Source organism: Malurus melanocephalus, unplaced genomic scaffold, assembly GCF_030028575.1.
Source record: "Malurus melanocephalus ecotype Western Australia unplaced genomic scaffold, MMel_1.1 scaffold_75, whole genome shotgun sequence".
Taxonomy (NCBI): Eukaryota; Metazoa; Chordata; class Aves; order Passeriformes; family Maluridae; genus Malurus; species Malurus melanocephalus.
Genome location: NW_026623307.1, coordinates 2,655,329 through 2,670,454, shown reverse-complemented (window position 1 = coordinate 2,670,454; position 15,126 = coordinate 2,655,329). Strand labels below are relative to the sequence as shown.

General features: G+C 52.9%; 2 protein-coding genes across 2 annotated transcripts; both read right to left on the bottom strand.

Moving 5' to 3' along the window:
* Window positions 1-366: 366 nt before the first annotated feature.
* Window positions 367-2,654, bottom strand: LOC130574086 (receptor-transporting protein 2-like). The gene is made up of 2 exons (XM_057367071.1): window positions 2,409-2,654; window positions 367-1,340 (listed from the first exon to the last, which is right to left on the bottom strand). The coding sequence occupies exons 1-2, from the start codon at window positions 2,552-2,554 to the stop codon at window positions 452-454; spliced, it is 1,035 nt and encodes a 344-aa protein (XP_057223054.1). The 5' UTR covers window positions 2,555-2,654; the 3' UTR covers window positions 367-451.
* An 8,072-nt stretch (window positions 2,655-10,726) lies between these two features.
* On the bottom strand, window positions 10,727-14,726 carry PDCD1 (programmed cell death 1). Its single transcript, XM_057367070.1, has 4 exons — window positions 14,486-14,726; window positions 12,192-12,524; window positions 11,740-11,892; window positions 10,727-11,195 (listed from the first exon to the last, which is right to left on the bottom strand). Exons 1-4 carry the CDS (start codon window positions 14,592-14,594, stop codon window positions 11,026-11,028), a joined length of 765 nt encoding a protein of 254 aa, XP_057223053.1. The 5' UTR covers window positions 14,595-14,726; the 3' UTR covers window positions 10,727-11,025.
* Window positions 14,727-15,126: the final 400 nt, after the last annotated feature.

Here is a 15,126-nt window from a genome sequence, read left to right as displayed (position 1 = left end):
TCACCTCATTTTTCTGGGCCAAAGTCGTGGCCACAGGACAAGACAAGAGTCTGTATCTTTCCCGGTACTCAGACCTTGAAGCCCAACACTTGCAATTTCCTCACAATTAGGGCATAGACTTTGGACCTGCTGCCACAGCCTTCTTGCAGTTGCCAAGTTTGAGCACCCTTTGTTCCCACTGCAGGGAACTCAGACAGCTGGCCAAAGGCTGGGCAGACTGRGGATGTGCCTCCCTGGGTGCAGAACTCAGCTGGTGGATAAAAACACTCCCCAGCTTCCCTCTGAGCTGTCCACACACACCTAGAAAAGACTTCTGAGAAATCAAAAAGCACAAATGCATTCTTGAGCCGAGGAGAAAGGGCTTGTTTTATTCCTGTAAATAATAAACCTCATCCTGTGCACAGGGCAGCTGATAGTCATCCTCATACAGAATATATCCCATAAGAAACCATCAGACCCATGAGTCTTCCAGTGGGATAAAGCGCCTGGCTGAGACATGACAATGTTTTCTCCTGCCACCAAGAGCTGGGAAAGCCTTACTGAGCCAAGAGTAAGGGCTGACCGTGGGTACCCATTGCCCCAGTTCCTCTGTGGAGGAACTGTGATCCCCAGGACCCTCTGTGGGGGAACTGTGATCCCCAGGTCCCTCTGTCTTCATAGTGAAATAAAACACCAGGTATAAAATCACTGCCACAACACAAAGAGAGATCAAAGAGCTGCCTATGCAGCAGCAGCGTTTCCAGGAGAAGTTTCTATTGCGGGATGAGGGGTGGTGGGTCGAGGCTGGACGGGGCCTTGAGCCCTGGTATTTCAGGGTCTGGGAGGTCCTGGGCACATTTGCATCCTGGGCAACCCGTACCAGGGCTGGGTGCAAATGAGTGTGATGGGCCCTGGCCTTCCTCACACCGCTCAAGGCATTCCAGGCATCAGAGGAGTTGGTGCTGTGCATCCTGGCCTTGTCCTCATCTGTTAAGGCCTTGCAGGCATCCTGTGCTGGGGCTGACCGTGACCTGTGGCAAATGCCGAGCCGGCAGGCCTCACAGTGGGCACTGTCGTGTGGCCCCGCCACCGGYGTGTCCACCACCACTTCCAGGAGGTCAGAGGGCTGGACAGGCTGATTGTAGAAATACTGGCGGATCTTTATCACCACGTTGTGCAGAATTGTCTCCACAGTCTCCAGGCTGAACTCAGGATCTTCCAGCCGGGGCTTGGGGCACTGCCTGCATTCCTGGCGAAAGATTCGCATCCGTACCGTGCCCCAGCCTTGGCACTGGTTCATGTGGAACAGGATGTGCACTTTGGCAGAAGACCACTTATGAAAGCACTGGGAGCACTGAAACCTTTCAAGGCAAAAAGGACACCATCTCATCCCAGGCTCCCCACACTGAGCCAGAGGCTTTTGGCACAGTCAGTAGGGACAAGGGTTAACACAGACTATGGAATAACTTCACTCATGCAAGCTTTACACCAAGCTGCCCTCCCCATAACAGCGTGATGCCATTCTGGGAAGTTCATCACAGTTGCAAGCTGAGGGCTGGCCCCAGTATTAAAGATTTCAGAACCCAGGCTGTCTGCTGGCACCCTGGCCTCACTGCCAAAAGCAGGGGCCTTTCGAATGGGAAGCATCAGGCTCCTATTTGGGACTCCAGCCTTTCACCCGTGCTGGTTCATCACAGCTCAGCAGAAAGCCAGCATCAAACACAGGACTGGGTGAGACAATGAAAAGAAGCAAAATAGAAGGAAGGTGTGGGTGGAGAGTGAAGGGCAGGTGAAGAGATATCTTGAAGAGCCAAAAGATGTGCAGCCCGCAGCTCTTCATCTTGCACAATCTGCATGGGGGCTGGCAACCAAGGTTTCCGTTTGCTGCCACTCAGGCAGGGTGTCTGACCAATGCCCAGGAAATGTTTGGGATGGGGCTTCTCATTGGCAATGCAGAGCCACAGCCTCTCTGTCTGAGACCCTGCAGCCTGGTGCATGTGCAGGGGCTGCTGAGACAGGTCCCCATGTCCGAGCACACGGTGGCTCTCCCTCTCCTCATCCTCTGGGTGCAATCCCAGAAGATTTTGCTCTAGTGTGGGGTAACTCCCCCTGCTTGCTGAAGGAGTTCTTTGCATCTTGACAACAACATGGAGAAATTCTGGCCAAATACCATCTGCCCACTGGCCCTATGAAGTTGGTAAACTCTTCTCCCCTCTAATTATCATGTTTTCCAGTTTGRCAATAACCCATTAAGCTTCAAACAAAAATGGGAAAACCCTTCACAGCCTCACCCACCTCCAAACTTCCCATTTTGCTTTAAAAAAAAAAACCCCGTTTTCTGCAAGCAAACTTTGAAAAAGGAGAAGGTCGACATGGCAATCCATCAACCCTGATCCTGCTCCAGGAGGACTGAGTCAGCAGTCCCCTACCTCCCAAGAGCACGGCGCGGCACAAACTCCTTCCAGCCAGGCCTGCAGGCCTGCACCTGCAGGGCATCATCCTCCACAAGTGTCCACGAATCTATTACRTGCATTTCTTCAAGCTTCCCTGCAAAAACTTCCTGCCAGGTGATCATAGTTCCACTCGGAGCTGGAGAAGAGGTAGCGACCAAGCCTGCAGGTCAAGCTTGCCGCTTCTGAATGCTAATACMCGTGTGCAACTGCCTTTTCCTTCAACCTGTCCTCTTTGTACGATGTTTTTGTGCTTGGAGAGGGAAACCTTTGCTCCTGCATGAGAAGCACCACCCCCTCACAATCTCTGGGTCAACAGTCTCTGCTGATGCTGCACCAGGTCCTGGCCAGGTGAAATGTCCCCTGAAGCAAGGACAAGGTGGGTTTCCTCAATATATATCCATGAACCCCTGACCTTGGAAAGCCACAATGCTACTCAAAGGCAGAAAGCCCCCTGCCAAGCTGCTCGTGCCCATCACATTCATGGCAGTGGGGCGAACCTACAGAGATTTGCCCAGCTTAGGAATAATGAAAGCGAAACCCATCAAAAACRCAGGACTCAGCAGCTGATAAAACTCCAGATAACCTTATCTGTCTCAATAGCTGCCGCCAACCRTGGGCTATTTTTACCAACTTCAGCCAATTTGAGAAGAAAAAAGCCTGACATGAAACTACAGGGTGGAAAGTTGGGGAGGACAGCATGGTACGTAAAATCAAAAGAGATGAAGTGTGCTCCGAGTTGAAAGCACCCAGGCAAGGTATAAACAGCAGGGCTGGGGCTGCCTGCAGCCCTCCACCTCTCAGCTCACCCGTCTTGGGGGGCACAGGTCCCCCAGGAAATCCCATGGAGGGCAATGCAGCACAGGGAGCAGGTTAGGTAAGATGTCAAATTATAACGGGTCTTGAGTTAGAGAAAGAATTTGAATAGGCAGCTCCAGGCAGGCAATGTAGGCAAATCTCAGGAACYACAGCCTGGCAGGGAGGCTCTGATCATTGCTGCTGGAAAGGAAAAGCTGGCAAGTCTTTTGCACCAMGGGCCTTATAACACCCTCACAATGTGCACTGCCCTCCTGCAGGARCAAAGGGAGSTGATGAGATCCAGGAGCAGAGTACWCCTTCAGCTTCCACGTTCTTTCCTTCTTTGAGGTTCCTTCCACTCTTAATTACACCTTGATGCTATCAGCTGAGCAGGACTGAAAGAAGGAGAGTGCTTGGAAGCAGAGGAGCCAAGGCAAGGTCTTCAGGAGTCTTACAGAGAGGTAGAAAGCCCTAACCTATGGATAGGACCTGAGTCACCCCCTTCCCAAAACTGCTATCATGGGTACATGGGTGATGGGGTCCTGCTTGGGTTGGGGCAGTGAACTACAATCAGGATGGTGAAGGAGGGGTCATCCCACCATTGTTATCAATGTTCACAGATAGGGGCTGGGGGACATCCCTGGCTCAGGGTTGGTGCATGAGGAGGAAGGGGAAGCAGCAGATCTTCCTGGCCTCCTGTCACTCCTTTCCCTGGGACCCCCATTTCTATAGGTTCATTATAGAAGACCCCTTCATGCACCCYGCCACAGAGGGGTCTCCAGGGCTGCAAATCTCCTGGCGCAGAAAGGGGGAGCTAAGGAGGGACAGGGATGGCCTCACAGCTGGCACCATGGCCCAGCATGGCATGGGGTCCCAGCCAGCAGCGGGGTGTTTGGGACAGGGCCCCCACACTGCAGCATCCGCCTGTCCCCTTGCCCCCTTCTGTGTTACTGTCCAAGATTTAGCCTGGGGGAGTCGAATGCAGGAAAGACCTAAAGATTTTGACACCTTCCCTTTGCATCTAGGGCATGCCTGTGTTAAACACCTCAAACTGTTTTGAGGAGGAGGAGCCCCCCAGGGACACAGTCCTGTCTCCTGATACTCTCATACTCACCCAAACAAACTGCTTCAACTGGGGGATCTGTGGGTTCAGCCCAGCTCCTCCTCCTCGAGCCTGCTGACACAGGGCAGAGAGATTCTCCTCATGGGACAGGCACAACTCCCTACACTTCCACCTCAGTGCCCAAAATGCTGCCCCTCTGGCACACTGCTCAGCAAGGATACCTGGCCCAGGGACCGGTCCCTGCTTTCAAAACCTGGCTGTGATGGAAACCARTCCCCTATTACGTCATGGCAACACAACTCAAATCGCAACCCACAATGTGCTGAGCCCTCACAGTCATCTCTGACACAGCCGACTGCTGGTCCCTTTATTAAAGCTTTTGACTTGCTTTTACTAAGGGGACTTTCCTAGAACAACCCACCGAGCTGAAACTGCTTTGACATCCTGTTCCATTTCACACACACATCCCAGCTCTGCCCAAACACCTTGCTGCTTATCAGTACTTGCCTGGAAATAAAAGCTGTTCCCACAGGATTTCCCCACAGCCTGGTCTCAGCAGGGAGTGGGGACAAGCCCTGTCCTGGACATGGCATGACCACCCAAGGCTGGCAGGCCTTGCCAGGGTTAGACTCTGCCAATCCTCKTTATTCCAGCATGCTGGTCAGGGCTTCTCCGTGGGATGAGTGAAGGAAACWCACGAGGTGCAGCCTAGGTGGTAATTTCCCTGCTGCTTTTGCAAAGCCTGAAATTATTTTTGACTTGAGCTCCCACCCCTGAGTGAGCCGCCTCTGCGAGCGCAGGAAGGTTTCCCAAAGTTCTTTCTCCTCCTCTTCATCTCTCACTGTGTGTCAGACTCTGCGTTCCACACTTTTCCGGCCCAAAATGTCCCTCTTTTGCCCATGAGGACCCTCCTTGGCCCATGTGCACCCCATTCCCACTGGGACATCCATCCCCGCCTTTGGGATGGGTCACCCCATACCCAGGTGGCTCCATCCTGACAGCAGTCCCTGGAAGGGGCAGAAAAGGACATTCAACCCCAGTTCCCAGGCAGGACGRCAGAGAGGAACATCCCCTCAGCAGTGAGGATGCTGTGTCCATGGGCTCAGCAAGGTTTGCATAACAAATGGACTGACCTCTAAGCAACAGGGCAGAACCCTAAACACTTCTCACCGCTTGCTTCATACTGATGTTTTTTCCCACTCTGAAGACTTCCCTCATTTTTTCCTGTGCTGAACACACCCAATTCTTTTCCATCAGTCATTCTTTCAGGAAATTTTTGCTCTTTTCTCCATCAGGGTGAATTTCTAACCMTCCACCCAAACAGCCCCTACACCCTCCCTCAAACAGCATCTTGCTTTCAGGTGAGCCAGGCTTCCCCAGAAAACCTCTGCTGGATGTGTCTGCTGTCACAAGTTATTGATAACTGCTCATGGGACAGAGCTTTTTGAGAATCCATCCACCATCAGTGGCAGAATTTCCCATTTCCCTCATTTTCTTATGAGAATGTCATGTAAGGCAGSATAAAGATAGCATCACTCCTGCTTTCCCTGTGGTACCCAGTCTGTCACCCTAATGGAGGGAAAATGAAGTTGGTGCAACACGTGTTCTTGCTAAAACTGTGTTCTCAGCCCCAGCACTGCCCTGTCAGTGTTTGCCACTTGGTGGTAATTTGTTCCAGGAGTTTTCTGGGTACTGAGGCATGCTTACTCATCTAGAATTTCCCRGATCCTCTTTTTTCCATTTCCATGAAGGAGATTGTGAATTGGGCATCCATATCCTCCTGTGACAYGACAGCTCTCAGTCCCCCTCCAACCTTGATGCAATTGACTGTGAATGGTTGCCCCCCCATTGTGGTGAACCCACCAGCTTGAGGGACAAGCAGTGGCCACAGGTTCCCTTCCATGCTGGACTGTCCACACAACTGAACCCCTACAGCAGAAGGGTCCATCTGTCCAATGCAGATTTGAGGAAAGAAAGATCAGTTCTTCTGGAAATGGGGCTATGCCCAAGCTGGATTGTAGTGAGGGCACATTGCCCCATCATCCTGGACTTCTGGRATGGAGAGTAATGCTGAGCAATGGGGAGACATTTGAGGAAGCAAATGGATGCGAAGACATGGACAAGTATCACCCCACATGGGTTTAGGTTCCCTCCAGGTGTAAGGAGAGAGCTCGASCCCCTCCAACAAGGCTCTGCCCCAGTGCCACAGGCAGTGGGTTTGGTCTTGGGGCCATGGAGCAGGCAGGCACAGGGCTCCTGCCTGGCCCTCCAAGTACCCRTGCACAGGACCTGGCCTGCCAGCACCCCCGTCAAGCTTCACATCCCACCAGAGGGAAGGAGAGAGAGGAGTAGGAAGTGCTGGAAACAACTCAAAGCAAAACTAGAGAAAGCAAAATGAGGGTGGTAGGAGGGAGCACAAATACATACTCTGCAAGGCTACAGCAGCTCAGTGTCAGGTAGGGTAAAATTCTCAGTGGGACAGGATGGAGGAGATTTTGTGGAYCYGGACCCCTCAGGACACASYAGAGYTGYGTAGGCTGRCCATGGTTAGGGGTCCAAGCAGACTGCACAGCAGCCCAACAACCCACCACCACCACCAGCACCCATCAAATCACTCCAACCTTTCTCTTCCAGGACCAGCAGTCGCTTTCCCAGAGGGCCAAGGCCATGGCAATGCTCCCACACCACAGTTCCTGACAGACCAGTCCCACCACATTAACCCAGGGGCTCAATAACACACACCTGATGCATCACCTCCAGCCCAGCCTCTCCCAATCAAAACCTCTGAGATCTCCCAGTGACCAGGACAGTGCTCACCTGATCTTACTGTGCCATGGCCTGACCAYCCTTTCTCCCCCCGGCATCTGCAATGTCCTGGCTTTCAGGAATGGTGCCTTGCTGCTCCACAACATGGCTTTCCTCAAAAACGCTGCTGCGAAGTGCAGGAGAGGATTTCCTCTCCATCTTCATCTGCCTGCCCAGTTTTCCCAAGGTATGGTTTATGCATTCAGGTTTCTTGAAGAGATGCTTGCCCACATGTTGCTCCCAACCACTTTTAATCAGGGCTGGGGTGTATAAGGAGCCAGGCTGACTCTCAAGCATCATGTAGGGGGTTTTTGCTTGCTTAGGTATGGCCCAGGCATGTTACCACATATCCAGCTTTCTGCAGAAGCTGACAGGGATCAGTCCCAGCTGACAAAGCATTTTGTCACTGACAATGGTGGCAGCTACCCCTTGGGGAGCGCTGGGTGCCCGCTGTCGGAAGTGGTTGCTTTAACTGCCAGACCAGARTGTACAGGAAATGCAGCATTTCCAKCACCCACAGCCTCCCCCTTGGCTGGTCCTGGGTCCCAGCACAGAAGAAGCTGTGGCACATTGATGGAGGACCTGAGGGGATGTGTGTCTGCAGTGGGGGTGGTATTTGATACAGCAGCTGCACAAATCTGGGGGTGTGCACACAAATTTGTATGGTGAGTTACTTGCACATGTGTGTGTTCATGAGCACTTTTGTGTGTTTGCACATGTGTGCATAAATAGCTCCTGCACACAAACATGCTCGACACCCTATTCCCAAGCAGGATTCTGGCATGTAGGGCCTGACACCCATCTCGGGGCACTTCTTGGTTGGAGAGGCTTGGTTGTGGGCTTGAAAGCTGCATCCTGCCCAGARCTTATTCCAGCCCTGCTCCTACTCTGGCCAGCACAACCAGTGCCATACCAGGTACAGTGCTGGGCATTCAGCKCTCCAGACAGGGATGGGAGACGATGTCTGGCAGCCTGGAGCATCTCCACCATTCACTCCATGCATTCCAAGGTCCCAGACTTCCTCCCTGCAAGGGGCAGGATTGCAGCTAGGCTGATGGGGATTTGAGGGGCCCGGGAACTGCCACAGACTGGATGTTCTCCCATCCCAAATGGCAGTGGGAGATGCTTTTTCTACACCTCCAACCCCACTGGATGGCTTGGGAGCCTCTGGGCAGCAGACTGGCACTCAAAAAAAAGAGGAAAGGACTCAGCGCCAACTGCTCCTGGAGGAGTCATAGCTGCAGCCAGGGGGTGCAGGATGTGCTGAAGGTCTGGCACCTCTACTGCCTGAGAGGTAGGATGGAAAATATGAAGCAGGGTCCACCCTCATGACGATGTCAGTGTTCTGTTTGACAGGAAAGCCAAATGCAAAACTGCTGACTGAGCTCCCACTTCTCTCTCGCTGCAGCTGCCTCCTGCTTTGGTTTTCTGGGCCCTGCTGGCCACAGTACGTCTGTGACAGAGCTGCTGGGGCAAGGAACRGGGCTGCTGCTGGCAAAAAGCCCTGATGGACTGAACCATGCACTGGTATGAGTGAATGTCATGGGAGTTACAGCACTGCCAGGGGAGGCTCCTGGGAACCTTCAGAAGCACCTGGGACCAAAGCAGGCACCATATCCACTATCCTACCCTGAAGAAAGTCACAAGCTATCCCAAATGGATATTTATCCTATATAGTYCCCTCTGGAGGTTTCACATGGAATTTCAAGTCCCCTCAAAGTACAAAGATGTGGCGCCTGGCTTTCCTCACCCTTTCCCCCWGTGCCCACGTTGACTCCTGCAAGGCTGGGCTGGTTTTAGTGGGGTAAGGGAGGAAGAAACCTGCTGACACTGCTGCCAATGTGTGAGGTGCAAGTGACTCTTCTCAGTTTTCACTGAGTTTCACACTGTCCTGGCAAGTCTCTGCTGCCTCCAAAGCCACTCCTCACTGGGGTTTCTCCTCTCTCAAGCAGCTGTCACTTCTTTCCGCTCTGGTTTCTGGCAGGCAGCACAGCCCCGGCATCTCTTTCAAGAGAGAAAGTGGAAGTTTGAAGGCAAAAAGCTGCACTGAGCACCACACTGTGAGCTTTGCYCTGGCTCATGGCAGGCAGACCCCTGGCACAGCAGGGATGCTCGTCCCCACAGGCTGGGTGCATGCCCCGAGACAAGCCTGACTAAGGGATCGGTTTTGGTTTGCAGCTGTGCCAGGCTGACCAGCTCACACAGGGGCAAGGAGAAAACGACCATCAACCTCTCTAAATTCTTAAGTACAGCTTTGGGGAAGAGCAGTTTGCATATCTCACGGAGAGGCCCGGGAACCACAACAGATGCCACCACCTCTCAGCTCTCCCCTGCACTGCGAGAGCCGTTATTTGCCTGCCCACGCACTTGCCATCACGAGTCAACAAACTCCTCGGATGCAAAAGTCTTTATTCACCCCCATGGCCAGATCATGGGCCACTTGGGGAGGGAGGGATACAGGGGTAGATTACCCCTCTTGCAGAGGAGGAAAATGCCTGGAGACAGGCAGAAGACCAGCTGCCTGCYTCCCAGGGATTTCTGAACAGTACAYAAAGCAGCTTCTGCTCCGAGCAAAGAGAAGCATTCAGCCCTGGGCTCCAATGAGCAGCATCTCACAGGATCCACTCCAGCTCTGGCCTCCAGCATTTTCTCCAAGTCTTTGATGTTGGTTCAGACCTGGGGCAGGGAAGCAGCGTGCCCACTCCAGAGAGCATTGAGTGGAGGTAGAAAACTGAGGCACGATGTAAATCACCTGTAGGACAGACCTGYTGGCATCACTGCTCTGCCCCAGCCCATCCTCCCTGCCCTGAGTGAAGAGGAAGCACATGGAGCACAGCAGAATCTTCCTCATCCTGTGGTGCCCACCCCAAGGACACAATAACACTTTGGCCAAGACTGTTCAGCATCAACTCCAGCAGCAGCGTGTCTATTGCTTCAGTCCTGATATGCTGAATTTTTCCCAGAGTGAGGGGAAACACTCTGTGTGTTCAGTGGGGCAGCCTGTTCATGCCCACACCCTGGTGAGGAGGGATCCTGACCCTCAGCAGGGTTGTGATTGCAGCTGTCAAGTCCTCTCATCCAGGCGTTTCTTGCYCCGCTCTGGCGTGACGGGTTTCTGCTCTGGGAAGATGATGGTGGCATATTCGGTCTGCTCAAMCGGCCGCGTCTCAAAGGGCACCGGGGTGCACTGACCCCTCTGAAACTCCAGCTCACCATAGTCCAGAGTGGATATGGACACCATGGGGGGCTTCTCTTCCTTCTGCAAGGTAACCCCATCATGGTGATCCAACATACAGACATACCCACCAGCCCCAGCACAAGCCCCTTCTTATAGAAGTGCCAAAATCAACTCTGAAGTATCCCAGGAGGGTGARAGCAATACAAAACAGAAAAATGCACAGGCCTGCGTTAGAACATGCACAGAGGAGCCACATCATGAGCCCTGGGGTATCAGCTCTCTGCATCTGCCTCTGCAGGCAGGCTGGTCTCTCTCTCTGCCCACCCATGGAAGGCTAGGAGCCCTTCTCCCACCTCTCCATTGGGCTCCAAGTTGGCAGGTGCACATGCAAAGAGCCTAGGGCTGAGTTTGCTTAGCCCAGAGAGGAGAGAGCAAAGGGCAACCTACTCACTGCCCTCAGCTTAATAAATGGGGCTGGAGAGAAGATGGAGACAGATCCCTCCCGGAGGTCCTGGCTAAAGGGAGAAGAAAACAGGCACCAGCTGAAGCAAAATTAATTTTAKCTTGATATATTGGAGGGAAACATCCTCCCATTTTTCTACAGCAACACAATCTACTGTCAAAGATAAGCCTGCTTTGAAGAAGAGTTGGACTAGAGAGTCCCATACTATATGGGGTAGTTTTATTTTGATTTTGTGAAGGGGCTSTGCTGCTGCAGGTACAGAARAGCAGTTGTAGCTGTGCAGAAAAGATCAAACAGCTGCAGAGAAGACAGAAGTGAGATGCTTGTGAAGAGCTGATAAAGGGAGGGSCAGCACCCTCCTCACCCCAGCAATGCCACGGGGCTCTCCTGCAGCACAGCAGGGTGACAGAGGCAGAAAACTCACCGCTGGCATGTTTTCCCTTGGTGGTTTCTGCACATCTGCAAAGTAACACACTTGGTTAGAGGTGGTTCAGCCCCACCSTTGTCCTAGGGAGCACTGGACACCACAACCTTTTCATTACACTTCCTCCTCGTCCACACAGGGTCTAACACCCTGAGCATTACAAGGTCAAGTGAGATACCAGCCCACAGTCTAGRGTCTAATTTGGATTAGTGGAGTGCAGGGGAACCCTCTGTGAGAGACCTTGGGTGTCTGTGGCATGGCTGAGGTGATGCCCTGTGCTGCAGAAGGGTGAGGTGCTCCAAAGGTTCCTGGGCAAGGTGCATGGAAGGGATTCAAGTGGAGCATTAAGGCAGCACCTTAATAACGAGTATAGAGCTACTGCACATGGTCTGGGGGCTCTACAAAGGACAAGCAGGGCTTAAAGCACCCCTCTCCCCCAGGGATGGAGATATCTGTCCCATAGGGATATGCCACAGCTGAGTTTAGCATGTTGAACTAGTCTGTGCCCCAGGTTGCTGCAGACATCTGGCTGACCCCAGGTCCCAGGCTGGGTTTGSGTGGCCTCCAGGGGGATCATACCTCCTCTCCTGTATGTGAAGGTGAGGTAGCCGAAGATCAACAGCACAATCACTCCAGCCAGCAGCAGGATGCCCAGGAGCATGACCTTGATGTGCTCTGAAGAGTTGCCATCCTCTATCTCTGGCTCCTCAGTGGCATTTATCTGGGGGGCTGCTGCAATAGCCATTCAAAAGAAGGGGGAACAAAACAGCAGGTCAGAAGTGCAAAATGGTCTCTCTAGGCCTTGTGAAAGGCAACAGGGGAACATGGGGCTGTGCTCAGAAAGGGCTCAGTCCCAGGCAGGATGTCACAGCCCCATTACCCCTCTAGGGCACAAAGGAGAGGGGACARGGCATGGCTGTGCTCTCCTGACCCATGTCAGATTCTCTGCCAGTAGGTAACTGCCTGCCTTAAGCCCTGGAGCAACAATGGGTTTGGGACCTGTCCCCAACAGCTCAGCCCCCCAGGCTGACCTGTGACCATCAGCTGGGAGCGGCTRCTCTCCATCACTTTATCGGGCTCACAGAAGGTGATCAATCCACAGTAGAAGGAGCCTGAGTCATTCTTGTGGAGGTTCAGGATCTCAATCTCAAAGACAGGAGTGTGGTTGGTGAGTCGGTACTTCTCTGTCTTCGTAATGGAAATGTTTCGGCTGATCTCAGCAATTTTCTGGGCTTGGCTGTGGTTGGTGACCTTGTACCAATTGAGCCTGTACTCTGAGCCAGAGTCRTTCTCCATGGAGATATTGCAGAAGAAGGTGGCTTTGTCACCTTCAGGGAGAGTTAACACTGCTGGGAAGATGGTCACTGTTTGGGAGACAGGAAACAAGAAACAGACATAGTTACAGCAGGCACAGGTCTCAGAAACAACCATACACATGTGTATGAGCCAGGGGTGCAAGTCCAGTCCACAKCATCACTCTGGGACATGGGCAGTACATCAGCCCATGTCTCTCCCAGTCCAAATGTGTGCCTGCTGGCTGGAGAGGGACTCTCAGARGTGATAACTGTACTGCAAAATGGTTTCAGCAGACCAAATTGTGCTCTGGGCTCCCTAAAATGAACACGGAACACCTGTACTGGGGCAAACGACTTTGGGGGCTGTATTATTTCTAAATCTATGCTGTATTTTAATGTCTGAGTCATCCTCCCTCCAGCTGAGGCTGACTCTGAAAGTGGGCAGAGGGACTGAGTCCCAGATCRGGCAGTGCCCTGTGGTGCAGCCCATCACATGCCTGGCTGCCTGCTGGGATGCTCTGACTCTCCCCACTGACCTTGCTGGCAGCTCAGAGCAGGCAGGGGCTGCCCATGGCACAGTATTTGTCATCTCCAACCTGAGACAGAGCACAACAACCTGGAGCTTACAGTRCCATCCCTTCCCAGTGGCCTGTCCYCTCCTAATGGGGACATGGGCAGCCAGGCCCKGGGGTCCCAGCTGGGTTTGCCAGGCTGTTCCCAACACAGAATCCAGCCAGCCACAGCCAGAGATGCCTGTGCTTTRGCACCAGCCCTGCTGCTTCACCTCATTTCCCTGCCCATTATCCCRGTGGGTTTATCCACCCTGCACACTGGGGATGCTGTGAACATAGGCCAGGCACACAAAGTCCTGTCTCAGCCAGTCCCACACAGCAGAACGTGGCAGCTTTGCATTAATTTCTGTTCAGAGCAATGAGAAGTGGGAAGAAGCATTTCTCACATGGGTCACCTCACCAAGCTATTCAAACCACCAAAGCTTTGAAAAGTCCCTGTCACCRGAAATTTACCTTCCCTTTTCAGAAATCAACATGGATAGCAATCCCAGGGCTTACAGGCCCTCAGAAAGTCTCTCCCATCCCTCCAACTCTGGCTTGAGGCCATAGGACCATACCCTCAGCATCACCAAAAAGAAAAGGAGCCCAGAAATTCTGTGAATAGATACAAGATTAGATGGGAAACTGGACTGAGAAATGAGGGATGAGAACAAACAGGAGGAGGGAGGGAGAGAAGTGCCCGGTTCTCGCACGTAGCACTGGCTGTGGYGGTGTCCACACCAAGAGATGGAATTTTTGCCACGTTTTGGATTTCTTGTGTTTAATATGAAATATTTGGCAGGTTCAGCTCCTACTAGTGCTGCTGCCAACAATGAATGAAATGTTCAGARGATTTCTGAAAGCAGATGTTGAGTTTACATGTTTTCCTGTATCTTCCCAGCACCAGAGATRACATCTGCTCCAAGGGGTACCCAGCTCTGTGCCTACCCCTGGGGCAAAAAAATATGCAAACCCACCAAAAAAAAATCTGGGCTGGAATGAAGAAGACRCAGCTTCACCAGGGCTCCCACTCATTCTTCCCAGACTCACACCATCCCCTCAACCTCTCCTTCTCCCCCAAATTTCACCCAGAGCAAGGASCCTGTCTCCTTTAGAGTCAAGTCCAGACTTAGAGTTGTAACCCAAGGGTGCAGACTGAAGCTGTGAGARCCAAAGAGAAAACCCTGGACCCTACATGTCGCTGGTAAACCCAAAAGCTCAACATCAATCCCCATCCACTGTCACTGTCCCACAATACAGCTCTGGTGTCAGCAGTGCAGACTGAGGATCTGTCCTGTTTCCACCCAAAGCATCCCCAAGTCTTTTGCTTCAGCTGCACGTACCCAAAAGCTTCGGGTTTTCTGCCTTCTTGATGCCAGAGCTAAGTTCTAACTACAAAGCTCCCAGCCCTTAGACATTTTCCACCAGCTGCAMACAACACGGGCCATGCCAGAGAGCATGCCACACTCCTGTACCTACCCCGGCGGCAGCAGGTCAGCCTGGGCCCACAGCAGAGCAGGATGGCACAGAGGTAAGCCAGGGCCACCTCCATGCTGCCCCACRTCTTCTTTGAGACACCTGGAGCCATGGTGAGTCAGTCTGTCCCCTGCCCAGACAAGCGTGAGGTGCTGTGCTGTGTGAGCTGTTCTGTCCCCGGCTCTCTCTGTGCTTCCTTCCCTCAGCAGCAGCTTCTTGTCTGTCGTACACAGCAAAGGCTGGGTGGAAATGAAACGTGCCCATGTCTGCCCCAGAGGGAAACCCGGGCTGCCTCCCGCCCCCAGCTTCCTCCCACGGGAGGCAAGGATCAGCTGAGCCAGACCTGCCCCTTTTCTCCTCCCTGCACACTCCTGGCATGTTCCCATGAGGGTACCCAGCTGCCAAGAAATGGGGACAGGTACCTCTGAGCCTGCACCCYTTTTGGGGAAAGCTTACAGGGACAGAAGAGGCAGGGAACACAAGGGACATGTCCTCAGCTCCAAGCCTGACCCATAAGTAAAAGCTGTCGTGGGTTCCCAGTCACCCACAGGTGCTCCCACTGGGACCCCAAGGTAATGGGGGTGTTGTGGGACATTTTGCACTGGGGTCTGAGCAGCCATGGGACACCTATTGGTACGCTGCTC